The sequence below is a fragment of the Uloborus diversus genome, chromosome 6 (genome assembly GCF_026930045.1).
Source record: "Uloborus diversus isolate 005 chromosome 6, Udiv.v.3.1, whole genome shotgun sequence".
Taxonomy (NCBI): Eukaryota; Metazoa; Arthropoda; class Arachnida; order Araneae; family Uloboridae; genus Uloborus; species Uloborus diversus.
Window position 1 is genome coordinate 58169236 of NC_072736.1, and position 16799 is coordinate 58186034.

The 16799-nt window shown below is 36.0% G+C and overlaps 1 protein-coding gene across 1 annotated transcript in view; it reads right to left on the minus strand.

Annotated features, from left to right (window-relative positions):
- Positions 1-5558: 5558 nt before the first annotated feature.
- Positions 5559-16799, minus strand: part of LOC129224706 (follistatin-A-like) — a 173359-nt gene continuing 162118 nt past the window's right edge. Inside the window, exons 4-6 of the mRNA XM_054859255.1 lie at positions 13391-13615; positions 6221-6451; positions 5559-5624 (exon numbers count right to left, since the gene is read on the minus strand). Of these exons, the coding sequence (XP_054715230.1) occupies positions 5566-5624; positions 6221-6451; positions 13391-13615 (515 nt within the window). The 3' untranslated portion in view covers positions 5559-5565. The remainder of the gene's footprint in view (positions 5625-6220; positions 6452-13390; positions 13616-16799) is intronic.

A 16799-nucleotide genomic window follows, 5' to 3' on the forward strand; every position in this document is an offset into this window, starting at 1 on the left:
TTAAGCCAATGATTGGACTTGTTCCCTCCAGTCACTAATTACCGCTCTAAGGTCCCTACGGTTGCTTTGAACTTACATTTTTCCCCTGCGAAATGTATCCATAAAATAAATGCTTTAATTCCATAATACGGAAAAAGTATCGTCGTATTGAAGAAGAATTACTTCCCACTGCTTACTCTGTCGTGGGTAGGTAAATGGCAGTAACTGCAAATTTTTCATTTTCCTTTTTTTTTTTTTTTTCATTTTTGTCACCTATTGTATGTTAGCTTCATTGTACAAGCTTGCTTATTTGGTTTCAGCTTAAAAAAAAAAAAAAAAAAAAGCAGCTCGAGAAGAACGTCTAACTGCAATATTTCCTTATTGTTAGTATTGAATCCGAAACACGTTTCTTCAAATATCTTGAAAACTCTTTTCTGCACATACTGCCGTTAACCTGCCCGGGCAGTACTGTTATATGAATCAGAGGAATAGGGTTTACAGAAGAAATCGCTCAAAACTGAAAGATGAATGTGACTCAAGACGTTCAGTTCTAGTGGCTCAACGAAGTACTGATACATCATTCAGCGACAGGAATACATTTTGCCTAAACTGTGATATGTACATAAATATACAAGGATGAAGCATTTACATAAAAGAATTACCGTTTCATCATATGAGCTGTCGTAACAAGTAAGCTAAATACAAGAAATTGAAATTTTTGCAAAAATTCAAAGGATAAACAATGGTGTTAATAAATAACATGTACATTTTCTGTCTGATTACAAAGTCAGCATTCTATTTACAAAGCAAAATGTTAATGACTCTCCAAATTCTACAAAATGCATTTTATAAAATAAACAGTGAGATAAGTTTGCAAATGAGTAAGTAATTTCAACACACACGATTTACTAAGCCAAAACTTTTCAGTTAACTATGGGCGTTGCCATTGGAGTCATTAGAAATTTTTAGACGATTTTATACATTTAAAATACAGCTGCAGTGGATAGAACACAAGGAATATTACCTACTTTTTTTTTGCTATTGGAGATGCTTATGTTAGGGCAAATTATAGGAATATTTGTAAATACCAACCGTTGAAACGAACATTTAAAAGAATTTCATAAAATTGCAAGAGAACTTTTAAATGATTTTTGGAAGATTTAGAAAATGTTGGTCCGATATTATAATGTTAAATGCATTTGTACTCGTATTTAGACTAGTATACTGTTCTGAGATTTAAAAAAAAAAAAGATTAACAGTGAAAAGATATGTATAATGGATAAGAAACAATTTTCGGGGTATTAACACTCTTTAGTCGGGGAAATGTTTATTAAGGTAGCGTAATTAACTATCGGAATGGTAAACTGGCTATTATTCAGGAGCAAAACAACAGAACAAATATATTAATTGATTTTTGTTTTATTTTTTGTAGTAAAATAGAGGTTTCTTAAAAACCTACTAGTAATAAAGCAAATTTTTCAATTTCGTATAGAATCTGTAAACCGAATTGAATATAAACGTAATAATTATATCTTCTCTCCTACTTTTCATACAGACTAGCGTTTAAAACAATACAATCATTCGTCATTTTAAATTGTTGACCAATGTAAAACACAGTGGGGCCTCTTCTGTATTCAGTTTGAAATATATTTTCGATTAAAGTTAATTAAATATTGTTCCGATAAAAATTAGAGCAAGGTAAATGAACAAGAGAAAAAAAAAGAAATTACAGAAATTTTTAAAATGAATTATGGAAATTAAACATACAAATAAACAGTACTTTCAACTAGACCGCTTACTGAGATCAAAATTGCTGGTATCTGTGATTCCACAAAGGACACACCATTAAACATTAGATATTAAAGAGTTAAAACTTGCATTGTAAATATATTTTTCAAACTATTTCTTTCTTTTAGAAACTACAAAGTCAGCAGAATTAGCACTTTTTGAAAATTCCACATTCTTAAGAATTTTCATTGCATGTAGCCTACAATCATAATCACACAATGGAAAATGTGTGCTTCATAATCAAATACAGAGCAATGCCAGAAAAATTAGCTTGACAGCAGATAGAATTCAATACGAAAACCAATTCTGTGTTGGAAATAAAATAAAAAATACTTTTTAATGCTGTTACAACGAATTGTAACCTTCTCGTTTATTTTTGTACTTTCAATTTAAAACGTATGGAAATATACAGGGTGATTCATAATGAATTGAACAAAAAGAAAACATGATTGTGAACGTTGTAAATGATATACAGTGAAACCTGCGTAAGTTGACCACTTGCGGTGCACTACTCGAGTGGTCAACTTAAACAGGTGGTCAACTTATAAAGGTTGATTTGTATGATAATGGCTAATTTCGTGCCTGAAAAAAGCGGTCAACTTAGACAGATGGACAACTTTACAGGTTTTACTGTATTTAGAAAATTCAAATTTACCTCAAAACTACTTTTATTCAAGTTTCTACAGGTGTTCAATATGTGCCCTTCGGTGACACAACAAATGTCTACACGATAATCAAGCTCCTGCCACACTTGTGATAGCGTATCCCCTGTGATAGAGTTCAACATTGGAGTTATCCGCTGCTTCAGTTCCTCTAAGTCTTGAACAAGTGGAGGCACAAACACCTTGTCTTTAACGAAACCCCAGAGAAAAAAAAATCACAGGGCGTTAGATCTGGTGATATCGGCGGCCAATGAAGACATGTCAAATCCTGTGGCCCAGCACGGCCAATACAGCGATGGAGTAGACGCTTGTTCAAACGGTGGTCCTTTACGAAATTTCGTGCGAAAATGTCTCTGCACATCAGTTACCGAAGAGGTTTTGGCATATTCGAAAACGCAATACGCTTTCTCCTGCATGTACGACATTTTGTTTAACAGCACCTCTAGTGGCAAGTTCGCCATTCGATAATTTTTCAATGTTGTCAAATAAAACTTGTATAATTGTACTTGTAGAATAAATTTGTTTCGGCTGAATAAATCCATTACGGCAGTCACACTGCGCTATTCTTTTTGGCCTATTCATTATGAATCACCTTGTATTATTATTACTTGATCATTTAATATTTCTATTTAATTTAAACTGACACCGATTTTATGGAGTAAGGTTGCACAAAGTTTTTTACAGTGAATGGAGAGATACTTTTGAATCAGGTAAATAATTCATTTTAACGAGTTTTTAAAATGTTTTATGTTTATTATTTCTTAATTTTGAATAACTGTATAAAACTTTAGGAGTGTTGTACAGTTTTATGGCAATAGATGCAATAACGCTAATGGATTGCGTGTGGGACAGTTAAAAATAAAGAAACTGAATCAAAGTTATCTTGGATGACTAAATTTCGTTCAAAATGCTAAGTCAATATTTTAAATTTCAAAAGAAAGAAAAAAACTGAGGTTGTGCTGATTGAGTAGCATTTTGTGACGTAAGGAACAAGAGATGCTTTGTCCAAAATAATAATAATAGTAATAATAATAATAATAATTTCACTTTGTAAATAACATTTGCGAGGAGTCATATCGCTACATATCGGAGAAATATCGATACACAAAACGTTTACACATGAGATGAGTGATACCCGTTTCATTGTTATAAATAGCATCACCAATTGAGAACACAGAATTTCATAGATTTCCATCGTGCCACGAAATTAAAACATGCATCACCACGCGCAGCGGAAATAGGTTTATCTTTCCAACACGAAATTTAAGCTGTTCGAACATTTCCTTCAGTTTTGTTCCTTTTTAAGACATTAAAGGGCTGAATTTAGTATAATACTGTAACTTTTTTAATGCAAACTTGTACCTTAATACCGCAGCCCGACCACGAAAGTGACACAACTCAAAATTGTTCAAAAACGTACAATTGATTGAAGAACATTTTTTTCTTTTCTAATGGGGCTGCGTTAGACGCTTTACCTCCTTGTAGGTCTAGTGTGATCCCCCAATTTTAATCCATTCTTTCGCGTGATACCACTATCGGCGGATGCTATTCAGGAACCGACTGGACTGTCGGCCCGCGGGACGGTGCGCCCTCAGGCCTGTGTGGCTTCGGATTTTTTTTTTGGCAACCTCAAACCTGTGCAACTTCAGTTTTTTTTTTTTTTTTGTAACCTCGAGCCTGTGCGCCCTTTGGGAGTCAAGGTTGGCCCAATCTTGGGGAACTCAGTCCGCTCTTGACAGCGGCGTACGCAGACAAATCAGTTCGGGGGGGGGGGGGGGCTGAGCTCGAAAGTCTTTGAGCTGGGGGGGGGGATACATCATCGAAGAGAATTCCACGCACCCCGGTGGCTCAGATACAACTTAAAGCTGTAAATCGGGTTTCTGAATTAAAACTCGTTACTAAAGACCGGAAGAAAGGAAAGAATAGCTTATATTTCATCTTGAAATAATTGAATTTCTCTTTCTCTTATCGTTAACAAATTGTATCAATGATCAATGAAGTAACTCAAAATAGTTAAGGAACATTTTGCTGACATGGGGTGGACCGAACTTAAATGTTCGGGAAGGCGGATATTCTCAATTTGCCGAATGGATTTCCAAATTTTGCCGAATGATAAAATGCAGGTGTGCATACAAAAGTACATCTAATGTAGAAAAGGACATTCGGGCATTTGAAAATTGCAATGTTACAACTATGTCTCTAAATTCGCCAAACTGTCAGACATTATTTGCCGAATGAGGAATATTTTGGAAGGTCACAGGGACCTCCATGACCTCCCATCCGGACACCCCTGCTGACATGGCACAAAACATTTGCCCTATCTACTGAAGAAGTTTAAAATCAACAATTTTGAAAACAAATAGTTGATTTGTTTACTTAAACCAAAAGATGTTACTCAACTACGAAGCTTTAAGTTTAAACATTCGATAGAAATTGAACGTTTATTTCAAAGGTTTTCCATCAGTTAGTGAGAAAACCATTGAAGTAGATGCTAAATTGATGTTGTTCTAAATATACTTATAAATAGAGTTGTATACCCTTACATGCTACGAACTTAAAACAAAATCATGGAGTGATCAAAGGTATATGCTCAATTGCCAAGTTTATCCTTTACATTTCCGAAAGTATGATACTTGTGCAATAGCCAAGTAAAACGCTCAATCGTTTCATCAATTTTCAAATTAAAAGTTACATCTTTCTTCAGGATTTAGTTTCTAGATAATCCTTTCGATGAAAACTAGGAAGCTATTTCGAGCCAGTTAGGCTACAAACTTGGCTGTATGTAAGTAACTATACTCGCTTTGAGATCAACCACACGTAGAATTCATTGAATTCAAGCAAATAACTGTTCAATGGAAAATGAACCTTTTTTTTTTCTTTTCGTGGCACGACGGGAGCGTACACAAAATAGTGAGTCGAGAAGAACACGAAAAAAGGAACTGTTTTTCCAGACTTAGAACAGCACAACACATCGAGTTAGTACTAGTGGCTGTTTCCAAAGACGGGCTAGGGGTGTGTTCACTTCTACTTGGACCACTAGAGGGCTCTTCGCCGCCGCAAAATCGGAATGTGATGACATCTACACGGTTTTGCTGCCTGGATCGGCAAGCAAACACACATCAAGGAGTGGCAGCAGCTACAGGTGGCCATCGAACACATTCAGGGGGATGAGATTCGTCTGCTGGACTGGAGTTTCTGAAAAGGAATCGCACACGTTTCAATACTTCTCCAAGACATAATGAAAGATCACAAATGCAGTTGGATGGATGAAAAAACTAATTTCGAATGAAAAAGAGAAATTACATTTAAGTCTACCAGCTTCGGAAACTCCTAAAACGCATATTTCTCAAAAAAGTGTTTTTTAGTGAAAGTGCATTTATGTGAAGCATAAGATCATTTCCTCCACCTGATCGCAGAAAAAAATGCCGTTACTTCAACGCAAAATTTTATAGCTTGATCATCCTAACCAAAACAAAAAAATATTTTATTTTTAAAGAAAAAGAATAATAATCGAAATTGTGACTTTTGCACCCGTTGAACACTATTACTATATATTACTAAAATCTATTGAAGACAGTTGATAATTCGAGCTCAGTATCAAAAGCAAATTTATGCGTATTACTTGTACAATTGGCGCTTGTGTGCTTATAAAAGTCATCCCTTGACCACCCTGTATGACGAGTCAACTCAAAAAAAAAAAAAAAAAAAAAATCTGATATTGAGAGTAACTGACAGTTTAAATTGAAAATGTATGTAAAAAATATTCCCGTACTATCTATCAAAGTAGTTACCTTGGCAGGGTCCGGCGTGCCTAGCCTCCAAAAGGACGCCGTACTTGCAGGCGTCCTGCATCATATGGCACCAGGTGCCATAGGTGTAGTTGTTAGTGGCGCAAAGGGGCTCCGTCCTTGGAACTGCTGGACACCGTCCAGGGCAGGTGACGCATCTGGGAGGGCCTCCCGAGGGGTCCACTAAGCAACGCTTACCCCTACGACAACGAATGTTGTCGCACGACGCACCAGCTGAAATAAAGAAACAGAAAAATTATAATTGTAAAGGAGGTGAGATCTTCATCAAATTTTTACAATGACTTATTTTAGCATAAATAGGGAAAGAGAGAGAAGGATCAATTTTATTTCCTCTCCAGAAGACCTGGGATATAATGTGTATAGTACACTCTACACTGCATTGATAAAACTAAAAGTACCCGACACTATGTGTTCCAGTGTATGCGTATCAATACCACAGGAGATCAGAAGGTCTACCAACAAAGTTTCTCATTTTTTTCCTTACCATAATAACTCGTATTGAGAATTAAAAACACCTCCAAAAAATTAAGCTTTTTTGGACAATGTAAACGGACTCATTAATGTGAAATCACACGCCCTTTTTTAACCAAGGATAGTTTTTTAACCGTTTAGAAAACCTTTCCTCCAGTAGGTGATCGCAGGAACTAACTGTTCCAGGCCACCATGCCAGTGTATGACAGTTATAGGCCAACTGATGAGTTTTTAGTCCTCGGACTGTGATATTTGAGTTCCAGTTCGTTCCACGCACGCTCTATATGATTAACGAGATGTGAGCTCTGTTGTCCACACTATTAAGATTAACCACCTAAATTGGTTCGGCCACGTTATCCGCCTTGACAATAGCTGCATCATATAAAGAGTTTTAATGGTCAAATCATGTTGTACTAGAAGACGTGGAAAATCAAGTTCCATGGATGCTGTGGAATAGGATTGCATTGCCTTTAGAACTGAGAGAGCTTTCCTGCGAATAGAGGAGGCTAAAAACTGCTGGTACAGAAGGCCTCGGCCCACTCTAGGCTGTCGAGACATGTATGATGAGCTACCGTGCCATGGCTGATGACGATGAGCTCTGAGAAGCAAGTCCAGTTTTTTAGAATACTGTTCACCTTTGGCATGTTGAGCTGCGCTGCATGACTGATTCAACGATTCCATTACTTGAAACAGGGGTGGGGAAAAACGGCTTAAGAACTTGCGAATTTAATTGGCAGTGTATTGTCCATTTGGCGAACAATATTACAATACCTAACTATTAGCAAGTGGTACAAGATTTTCTCACCAATAAAATGTTTGCAATGGTAGTCCAACCACACCTAACAATGCCTCTTCATACTGTTTGCTTTCCCTTGAAAAAAAATGGACTTGTTCAAGGCCATAGCTCAACTTGGCGGAGCTGAAAAGTACATATCATCAAAGCCCGGCTGTCCAGCTTCTTAACCGTATGTCTTCAATATTTCTATCAAAATATACATTGTCAAATCATTGGCCTGAATTCGATATTTTTACCTTTTTTGCATTATGGTACATTAAGAATTATATTTCACTCAGGACTGATAGCGATTAAAGATCCCAGTGCAAGAAGGGAGACCCTCCTCAACAAACTTCCAGGAATCACATAATAAGAGAAAAATAGTGATAATAATAATAATAATTATTACTATAATTTATTATTATTGTTATTATTATTAACATTACTATTATTATTATTATTAATGCTAATATTATCATTATGCTATTATTGTTATTATTATTATTATGGTAGTGATATTAACAACAATAACAAGTAAATAGCCGGCTGGTGGCATGATGGTAAGGCTCTGGACCCGGGTTCTGGCTTGCCTGCGGTGGCCAGTCGGTGGATTTTCGAGATGCAGGAAATCATCAGCGCCCATGTCGTATGATTATGCGGCATGTAAAAGATCCCTTGGGTATTCGCTTGGCTTAGAAATCCCTCAGCAATATTGAATTTTTTGCGCAATTTCGCATCTAAGAGAGCCCAGGTGCCTCCATCTGGTGGAAACTGTGCGTCTAAAACTACTTGTGTTATGCATCAGCACCTTTATGGTGGTACATGAAAGACTGATGCCTTGTTGGGGAGCGCACTAGGTCTGGTTATGGCCAAATGGCCTCTTACACAGCCCCACTTGGAACAAAGAAAAAAAAAGTAAGTTATTTTTTTAACATTTTGAATGTATTATTATATCTTATCATATCTTATTTCTTATTGTATTATTATTTTCCTCCATGAAACCCATTTCAATGGGTTGGTTATCAAATTAGATATATTTGGTTAATTCAAATTGGTTATACTTAATAAAATATCCAATGAGAGTCTAGTGATACAAAACACTTTAGTTTTAAAAGAATAATTAAGTTACTGAGGAGCTATATCGTTGTCCTCGTGAATCATCGCATGAAATAGCTTCTTTCCTTTAATACCTTGCCGAATAATACTGTTTAGGGGTGTCTCGTTTTTGTACGGAATGAAAGATAACATTTATCTTCACACAATTTCATTGTCAATCCCAAAATAGGCTAAAAAGAAATCATAGAGCTGTCCCTCTCTAGTACCAGTCTTCAATTGGTGCACTGAAACGACACAAAATTGGTTCGCAGGTTGTACCCAAGGATTCCCGAAATAACACGCCTCTCCACTTCCTCGTCCCGAGCGGGATAGGAATAGGACGAGAGGGGAGGTGAAGTTGTCTACCTTGGCAAGGTCATTGAAATCAAACGATTTGCATACGAATTTTGCCGACGGCTGGCAGAAAGAGAAAGCGAGGCGTGTTTACATTTCTGACCTAACCGGGAGCAACTCTTTCCCGGCTGGTGACATCTTCAACGATGGTACATCCCCTCCCAGACGAAAGGACGATTACAATGCAGCGTTAGCAATGATGCTGCTGCCCCTCGGCAAATCGTTAGGAAGGTTAAAACGTGACCGATAGAACATAGGATTTTTAACATTGTCGTTCCTCAGATAAGATGCAGTATAATTTCGTTCCACAATTTCTCTATTTTCAGTTGCCTCATTTGTATATTAATAGTGTTACTGCATTCATTGGCATAAAGCTGAAGAGAAATTCCTGAACTATGATGCAATCATCTAAAATGAAGAAATAATAAACATTTAAGACGTTTTAGAAACCAAGCCATTAAAATGAATTATTAAACTGCTTCAAAATTATTTCTCCCACCTTGAGCAACTTCAACAAAAAAAAAAAAAAAAAAAAAATGTAACTCATAAATAACTAATAAATTTAATTAAAATGTTTACCATTAAAACAAAAGAAAACATAATTTAAGTCGATGTGATAGGGTCTAATAATTTTAGCAACAGTGTATTTTTGTTTCATATTTAGTTGTGTGAACGTGAACTAGTAGCAGGTTGTGATTGAAATTTGACCAATTCAGTTGAAAATCTCTCTCTCTCTCTGCTTTTCAGTCCGACAGAGGCATTGCTCAAGAGTATTTTATGTTTACTTTCATGCAAAAATGTAGGTTTTTACTTACACCTTTGTAATTGTTGATTAGAAAAATTTTGCAAATAAACTTTTTCAGCCACTGCCAAACTAAAGTAGCTAAATGTAAAGAATTATCTCTAAACAAAATATTATAACAGCGAAGGAAGTAAAATCATAACAGTCATTTTGACATTGGAGGGGGAAAAGACAAGCAAACAATAAAGAAAATTTGACCAAAATATTTTTTATCTGATTGGTTAATGTACTTGGTATAAAAAACCATTTCTATCACAGAAAAGACAAACGAATATCATTAAACTTTTTTTTAAATAGCATAATAGTAATAAAACGAATTAGCTCCGTAATTTCTTGAAGATTTATTTTTTTACGTAGTACTTTTAGTCGTTCAAATCGACTTAAAGCTTTGAAAAAAGTTTAGTTTCTTGCACAAAATAAAATCAAACCTTTCGACTGATGTGCAATTTATGGCGTGAGAAGATTTTTTGCCCCTGAAATCGGAACTTTATATGTGAAAACGTTTCTTAAAATTGAAATAAAAAAATAATAGATTAGCGAATGTTAGAAAATTTATTTTTTGCATGCATCAGTGGCCCAATAGATTTTGAATTTTATATGCTTCTTCACCCTGATTTCATAGTTAAATACTAAAAATAGAAAGAAAAACTATCGGTGTTCACGGCACGCATTAATGTAACGATTAGGAATTCATTTGATTCTTAAAGTTATGTCCATGTTTTGCAGCTTGAGACTTCCGGTTAGATGCATTTTATGTGTGACAACATTTTTAAATGGTGATTATTTTAAATTAAAAAAAAAACAAAAAAAAAGAAAATAGTTGAAGATATTGACTGTCAGCACCGAGACCTTTTGCATCAAGATCGCATTAATCTTATAATTGCGTCAGTACGGAGTCTTAATATAATCGGTAGTATGTAAGGCAACATTCTTTTTCCTGTACACTTTTTTCATCAACTTGTCTCCAGATGAACAAGTAAAAAGCCTTCCGCATGAAAGAAAGGTGCTCATCTTTTACCAGTAACTGTATTTACGTAAAACAACTTTACTGTCCATTCAATTATTCCCTTCTGGCGTACGCTTTTATCACATTATTATTATTTTATCACACTTCAATTCATCATTTTTTGCACTTTCTTGTGGGATATATTTTTGTAATAAAACCAAATAGCGTTTCTTTGTTTTTTTAAATGTTATTTATCAAAGCAGCGTGAGTTTAATGCTCGATATAGCTACTAAGTTGCACATGTAAAAAAGCACAAAACATTAGTGCCAGGAGTTCGGATTCGAGTCCTGGTCATTAGTCGCATGGATGTCATTGCTGGGTTTGCTACTTTCTTGTCGCGCTCTGATGGTACAGAATCAACTTCAAACTTTAGATCCCTCTGTGATCTTTATAGGGGAGGGGGTACTTTATGTTCAGTCAAACCAGAAAATGCTTCTTTTTTTTTGCTTCAATACTGATGCAGTGGTCGTCGGGTCACTGTTTCAGTATTAATACAAACGAAAGAAGAATGTTCATTCTGGAAACAGGTGCTCTTTCTCAGCACGCATAACAAAATATGTTGCCTTTTGGCGACTTTTTCATCAGACCATTGGGAACCTAGTGAATAATGCGATGGACTCGGAATGGGTACAGAGCATGTCACTGTAAAACACCCACCAAGTACGTGTTCATAAAATCCTGGGTTCCGAAAATCCTGTGGTCGGTTCCGAGCAATCATCTTGGCATGCTACTGTAGAATTTCATTAGCATGCTGAAATTGAGGAGGTCTCAGTTACGCTGTGGCATTTTAAAAATCCCGATAAATTAATTAAACTGTTAGGTGCGGAGATCGCAGGAGTTGCAAAGTTACAACTTATTTTAATTGTATGTCTTATTTCATGTCTGATTTTGCGGCAACATTCAGGTTTGAGTACTCTCTCCCTATATAAACCAGCATGTAGATAAATTAGTACAAGAATAGATTTGACAAGTTTATCAAGAAAAAAAAATAGCTGAAGAAGCATTTTTACAGCAGCCCTAAAGAGCTGTCATGTTTGGCAATAAGATACACCAAGAGTGTGTTTTTCGGTCGTTTTGAAATTTGGCGAAGAAGGAGAAAACAGCGGAAGGCAAATGTCCACCAGTCAAAATACGCAAAGACGTCCCGGGCCATCAGGTGAAGCGGATGCGCAGACGAGGGCTTACGTCAGCGGCTGTGAATGTGTTAAGGTTCCATCCATCAGACGAGAATTAAAAGAACGGCAGCTTCTTTGTTGCAGTTTATGTCGGGAAGAGTTGTTTTCAAAATAACTAAGTTAAGAGTCGCTTTCTTTTCTTCTCCGTGCCATCGATCTTAGTGAGTTGTCACTTTGTACGGCAAGTAGCATTCGGGACTTTCTTGAATCTTCTCTTTCCTCGACTTAGAGCAGAACTTTTTTTATTACCATCTGACGATGTTGAACGTAACATTGCTCATATATTTTGGAACAAGTTTTGAACTGTTTTTCACAGTTATATAAAGCCTGTGACGCCTCAAAGTCTTAATATTACGTTCATGATGATAATTGGATCCAGTTATAGAAAAAACTGACGCTTCACACTTTTCAATATCACATTGATGGTAGTTTGAACTTGATATGAAAAGATTTACATCTTCACACATGTTTTATATTACTCTCATAGTAGTTTGAGCTAAATATTGAAAAATTCGTCACTTTACAACCTTAATTTCCTGTTCAAGGAAATTAAGGATTAAATTTAAAACCTGATTTTTAAAGAACACTGTCACTCTTCTCCTTACCATCTATCTTAGTGAGTTGTAACATTCGGGACTTTCTTGAATCTTCTTTCTCCACGACTCGGAGCAGAATATTTTTTATTACCATCTGACGATCTTGAATGCAACCTCATATTTTTTGGAGCAATTTTTTGGACTATTTTTCACTGTTATACTAAGGCTGTGACGCATCACAGCCAAAAAATTACGTTCATGGTAGATGGATCTAGTTAGAAAATCTGACTATTCACACTTTTTAATATCATGGTATTTTGAGCTAGATATTGAAAAATGCGGTACCTCACAAACTTAATCTCCTGTTCCAAGAATCTACAACTACTTTTTTCAGAACATCATCTTCTCCTTACCATCAATCTTAATGAGTTGTAACATTCGGGATTTTCTTGAATCTTACCCTTCTACTCGGAACAGAACATTTTTTATCATTTTCTGACGGACTTGAACTTGATTCATATCTTTCAGACTGCAAATTTCAAACGGTTTTTCACTTTAATTTGAGCTACATATAGGTATATTTCGCTTTACAATCATGCATAATTTATAGTAATATTTTTTCGAAAATGTGATTCTTTAAAATCGGGTCTATTATTCATGCTCACCCTGTAGTGTACAAGTAAATAGACTTACACAACATTACGATATCATCTGACGATGGCGATATAGTGAATCATCTCAAAAAGATCGTAAGCGTTGTGTAGTTTGTTTATAACAAAAAAATGTGATGATAATTTCAAACCCTATCATACGGTAAGAGTTAATGGTACCTACTATTCCGTCGATTAATCACAATTATCGCTAGCTTAAAATCATAAAATCTAGCCAGAAATCTTAATCCACCAAGTGCCAAATTAATGTTTGAGCGATGAGCTCACCTCTGCACTTTCCCCGGTAGGCTTGAGGCACGGCCTTCCCCTTGGTGCAGGCGGCCTGCCGTAGATGGCATGTGCTGGGATAGGTGTTGTTATCCGCCCCGCACACGGTGTCAGCTAGTAGCGGGCCGGGCGGACAGTACTCCTGGCAGCGGACACAGTGCGGTCGTAAGACTTGATCAAGCAAACAAGTCTTGCGGCCGCTGCAGTGCACCCGCTCGCAAGTCTCTGTAATAATTATATTTATGAAAATTATACAATATAAAATATTAATAATAATAATAATAAAGAGAGAAAGAGATAAAAAATGAAAGAAGAGGAATATATAGTGAAAGATGACGTTTCTATACGGACTCTTGAAAAATGACGGGTATAAAATAATGTTTGTTTTTAAATGATTTTAATTGCACTAAAAACTGCGCATTTTTTATTGGTTTTTTTGGTTTGAAGAAGTAGCAATGAAAGGAAAAATTTTGTAATTTTATTTTTGGAAGGTGGGTGCGGCTAGTGGCCGGAATGAGCTAAAAACAATTAGAAAAAAAAAAGGGGAAAGGCTTTCGCCTTGCTACCTTCGACGCGAACACGTAGAGCTTTTTTTTTTTTTTTTTTTTTTTTTTTTGCGTATGATCGTTTAACAATGGAAAACAACAGCCATTTTTGTTTTTAATTTTAGTGCACCCGAAATGACCTAAAAACACTAGAAAACATTTTTTGTCTCATTTCAGTGCAATATTTTAAAAAATATTTACAAGTAAAATAGATTATTTTCGCTTTCCTTTGAAACGGGGAGTCGCGTGACTCTCCGAGAAGTGATGTGCGTGTACCCCTGCTTCCCAGTCTCTTTGCGTCTCTGATGTCCGTGTGCATTTTGTAGGGTGCTTTAGGTATTTGTGTGTTTATTTAGGGTATTTCTAGTGTTTATTTATGTGTCAATAATATGTTTTTATTGATCATCACGTGGTTGAATGTTATCAGTTTCCAAACCATATCTTAACTTTAAAGAAAAAAAAAATCACTGTGTAATGTCTTCAGAAGAAACTGTTCTATTTTCTTTCCTAGCTCTTGCTTGCGCTATTGTTCAAATTTCAGAAAGTTCTCCCAAATTACCCTAGGGAATGAAGAATGAATAGATTAAAAGGGAATGACACTTTCCAGGAATTTTGAGAGATGTCACACCTGCAAGTGCTCAAAGGTCACTTGAGTTTGTTTTAGATGAACAGAAAGCATCACATAAACACAATACATATTATAATCAAGGTAAATAATCTTGCTTTGAAAGAATATTATCAGCACGGAATGCTGGCAGAAATTCAATTAATTTCATATACCAAACATAAAAGTTATTTCATGAGTTATGAAAAGAAGTTTACATACATTTATTATTATTATTATTAATATTTAAAAATAAAAAAGAACTATCGGTTTTTAGTATCAAATATATGACTTATCCAGACCCGGATCTGCGTACATGCAGACCCCGCAGTTCGGGAAGAGCGGAGGGGGGGGGGTACATCCTTAAACGGCCCAAGAAATTGAAAAGAACAAAAAAAAAAAAAAAAAAAAGAAAGAAAGAAAGAAACTAGCATGAGGACTTCTTAACGTTGCAAGGAAACACTGCTAGCCTTTGGGGAAGGGCTCTAAAGATTTTGTTGCAAAGGGGTCCAAAATTTATAGATACGGGCCTGGACTTATAGACCAAGAGCTGACCCCCGAAAACGCGATTTATCTCTTTTATGGATTGTGGCCGGTTAAAATAATAAAAAAATGCAATTTAAAACTTTGGCTCGAATCCCCCCCACTAATTTTGGGTCACACGACTGCGTGGGTGGATGAAAGGTCAAAAAAAAATGAAAAATATCAAAGTGATGAGTTAAATGGCTAAAAACTATATAATAGCATTAAATTAATAAGAAAAAACCCGTAGCGAATTTCCCCCCCAGCTATGTTGGGGCGAATGTGGTGCCCCCCAGGGGTAAAGTATCGATTATGAAACTTAAAAAAAAATGATCACTTTCGTGGGGGGGAATTTTACATGGTATTAGTTTCATTATTTTGATTGCCAAAAAAAATTCCCCCCCAGTAACTATGGGTCAATTTGTCAAAAAAAAATTTTTTTTTGTTCCTCTTTATTTGGTTCAAGTCGAGTATTATTCGAACTTACGCATGACTGTTTAAGTTGCAAAAAAAACCCCCCCAAAGTTTGGACGTTTTTTCATTAAAAAAAACTTGTAGCAATCCCCCCCCCCCCCACACCTATGGATGGGGTTGCTACGCGGTGCGCAGTTTTACAACGTGGTGTCCCCCCCCCCCCAGGGGTGAATTGTCGATTGATTAAATTAAAAATAAATGATCACTTTCGTGGAGGGAATTTTACAGAGTATACATTTAATTGCAAAACAAAATATCTCCTCCCCAGCAATTATAAGTCTACTAGCTGCATTGCCAGGCGTTGCACGGTCTACCTCAAAAATGTACGTGTATTCGGCGTTCCAAGCATTTTATACAATTATATAAATTTTCTCGCTTTCATTACATTTCTTATTGCTGCTCCACTCCTATTAGTCAAAGCGCAATGTTATATAGCCTATAGCCTTCTCAATAAATGGACTATTCAACACAAAATGAATTTTTCAGTTCGAACCCGTCGTCCCTGTAGACCAAGAGCTGAGCCCCCAAAACACGGTTTATCTGTTTTATGGCGGGTGGCCGGTTAAAATAATAAAAAAATGTGATTAAAAATTTTCGCTCTAATCCCCCCCCCTCCGCCCACTATTTTCGGGTCACACGCTGCATGGGTGGATGAAAGGTCAAAATAAAAGAAAAATATTAACATAAGTGAAATGGCTAAAAATTATATAATAACATTAAATTAATTTAAAAAAAACCACGTAGCAAATCTCCCCTCCAGCTATGTTGGGGCCCCGAATGTGGGAGCCCCCCCCCCCCAGAAGTGAATATCGATTGTTAAAATTAAAAAAAAAATCACTTTCGTGGGATTGGGGATGGGGAACTTTACAGGGTATTTGTTTCATTATTTTGATTTCCAAAAAATCTCCCCCTCCCCCCAGTAACTATGGGTAAATTTGTCAAAAAAAAAGTTTTTTGTTTCTCTTTATTTGGTCCGAGTCCAGTACTATTCGAACTTTCCCATGACCTCTTAAATTGTAAAAAACAATTGCAATTATTTATTCGGTAAAAAAACACCGTAGAAAATCCCCCCCCCCCATCTATGTTAGGTCGAACTTGTTGCCCCCCAGGAGTGAATTATCGATTGATTAAATAAAAAAAAAAGATTACTTTCGTAGAGAGGAGGGATTTTCTCAGAGTTTACATTTGATTGTAGCAGGAAAAAAAATCCCCCCCCCCAAAAAAAATGTTTTTAATTTAAATTAGAAATTTTGAAATATTTTTC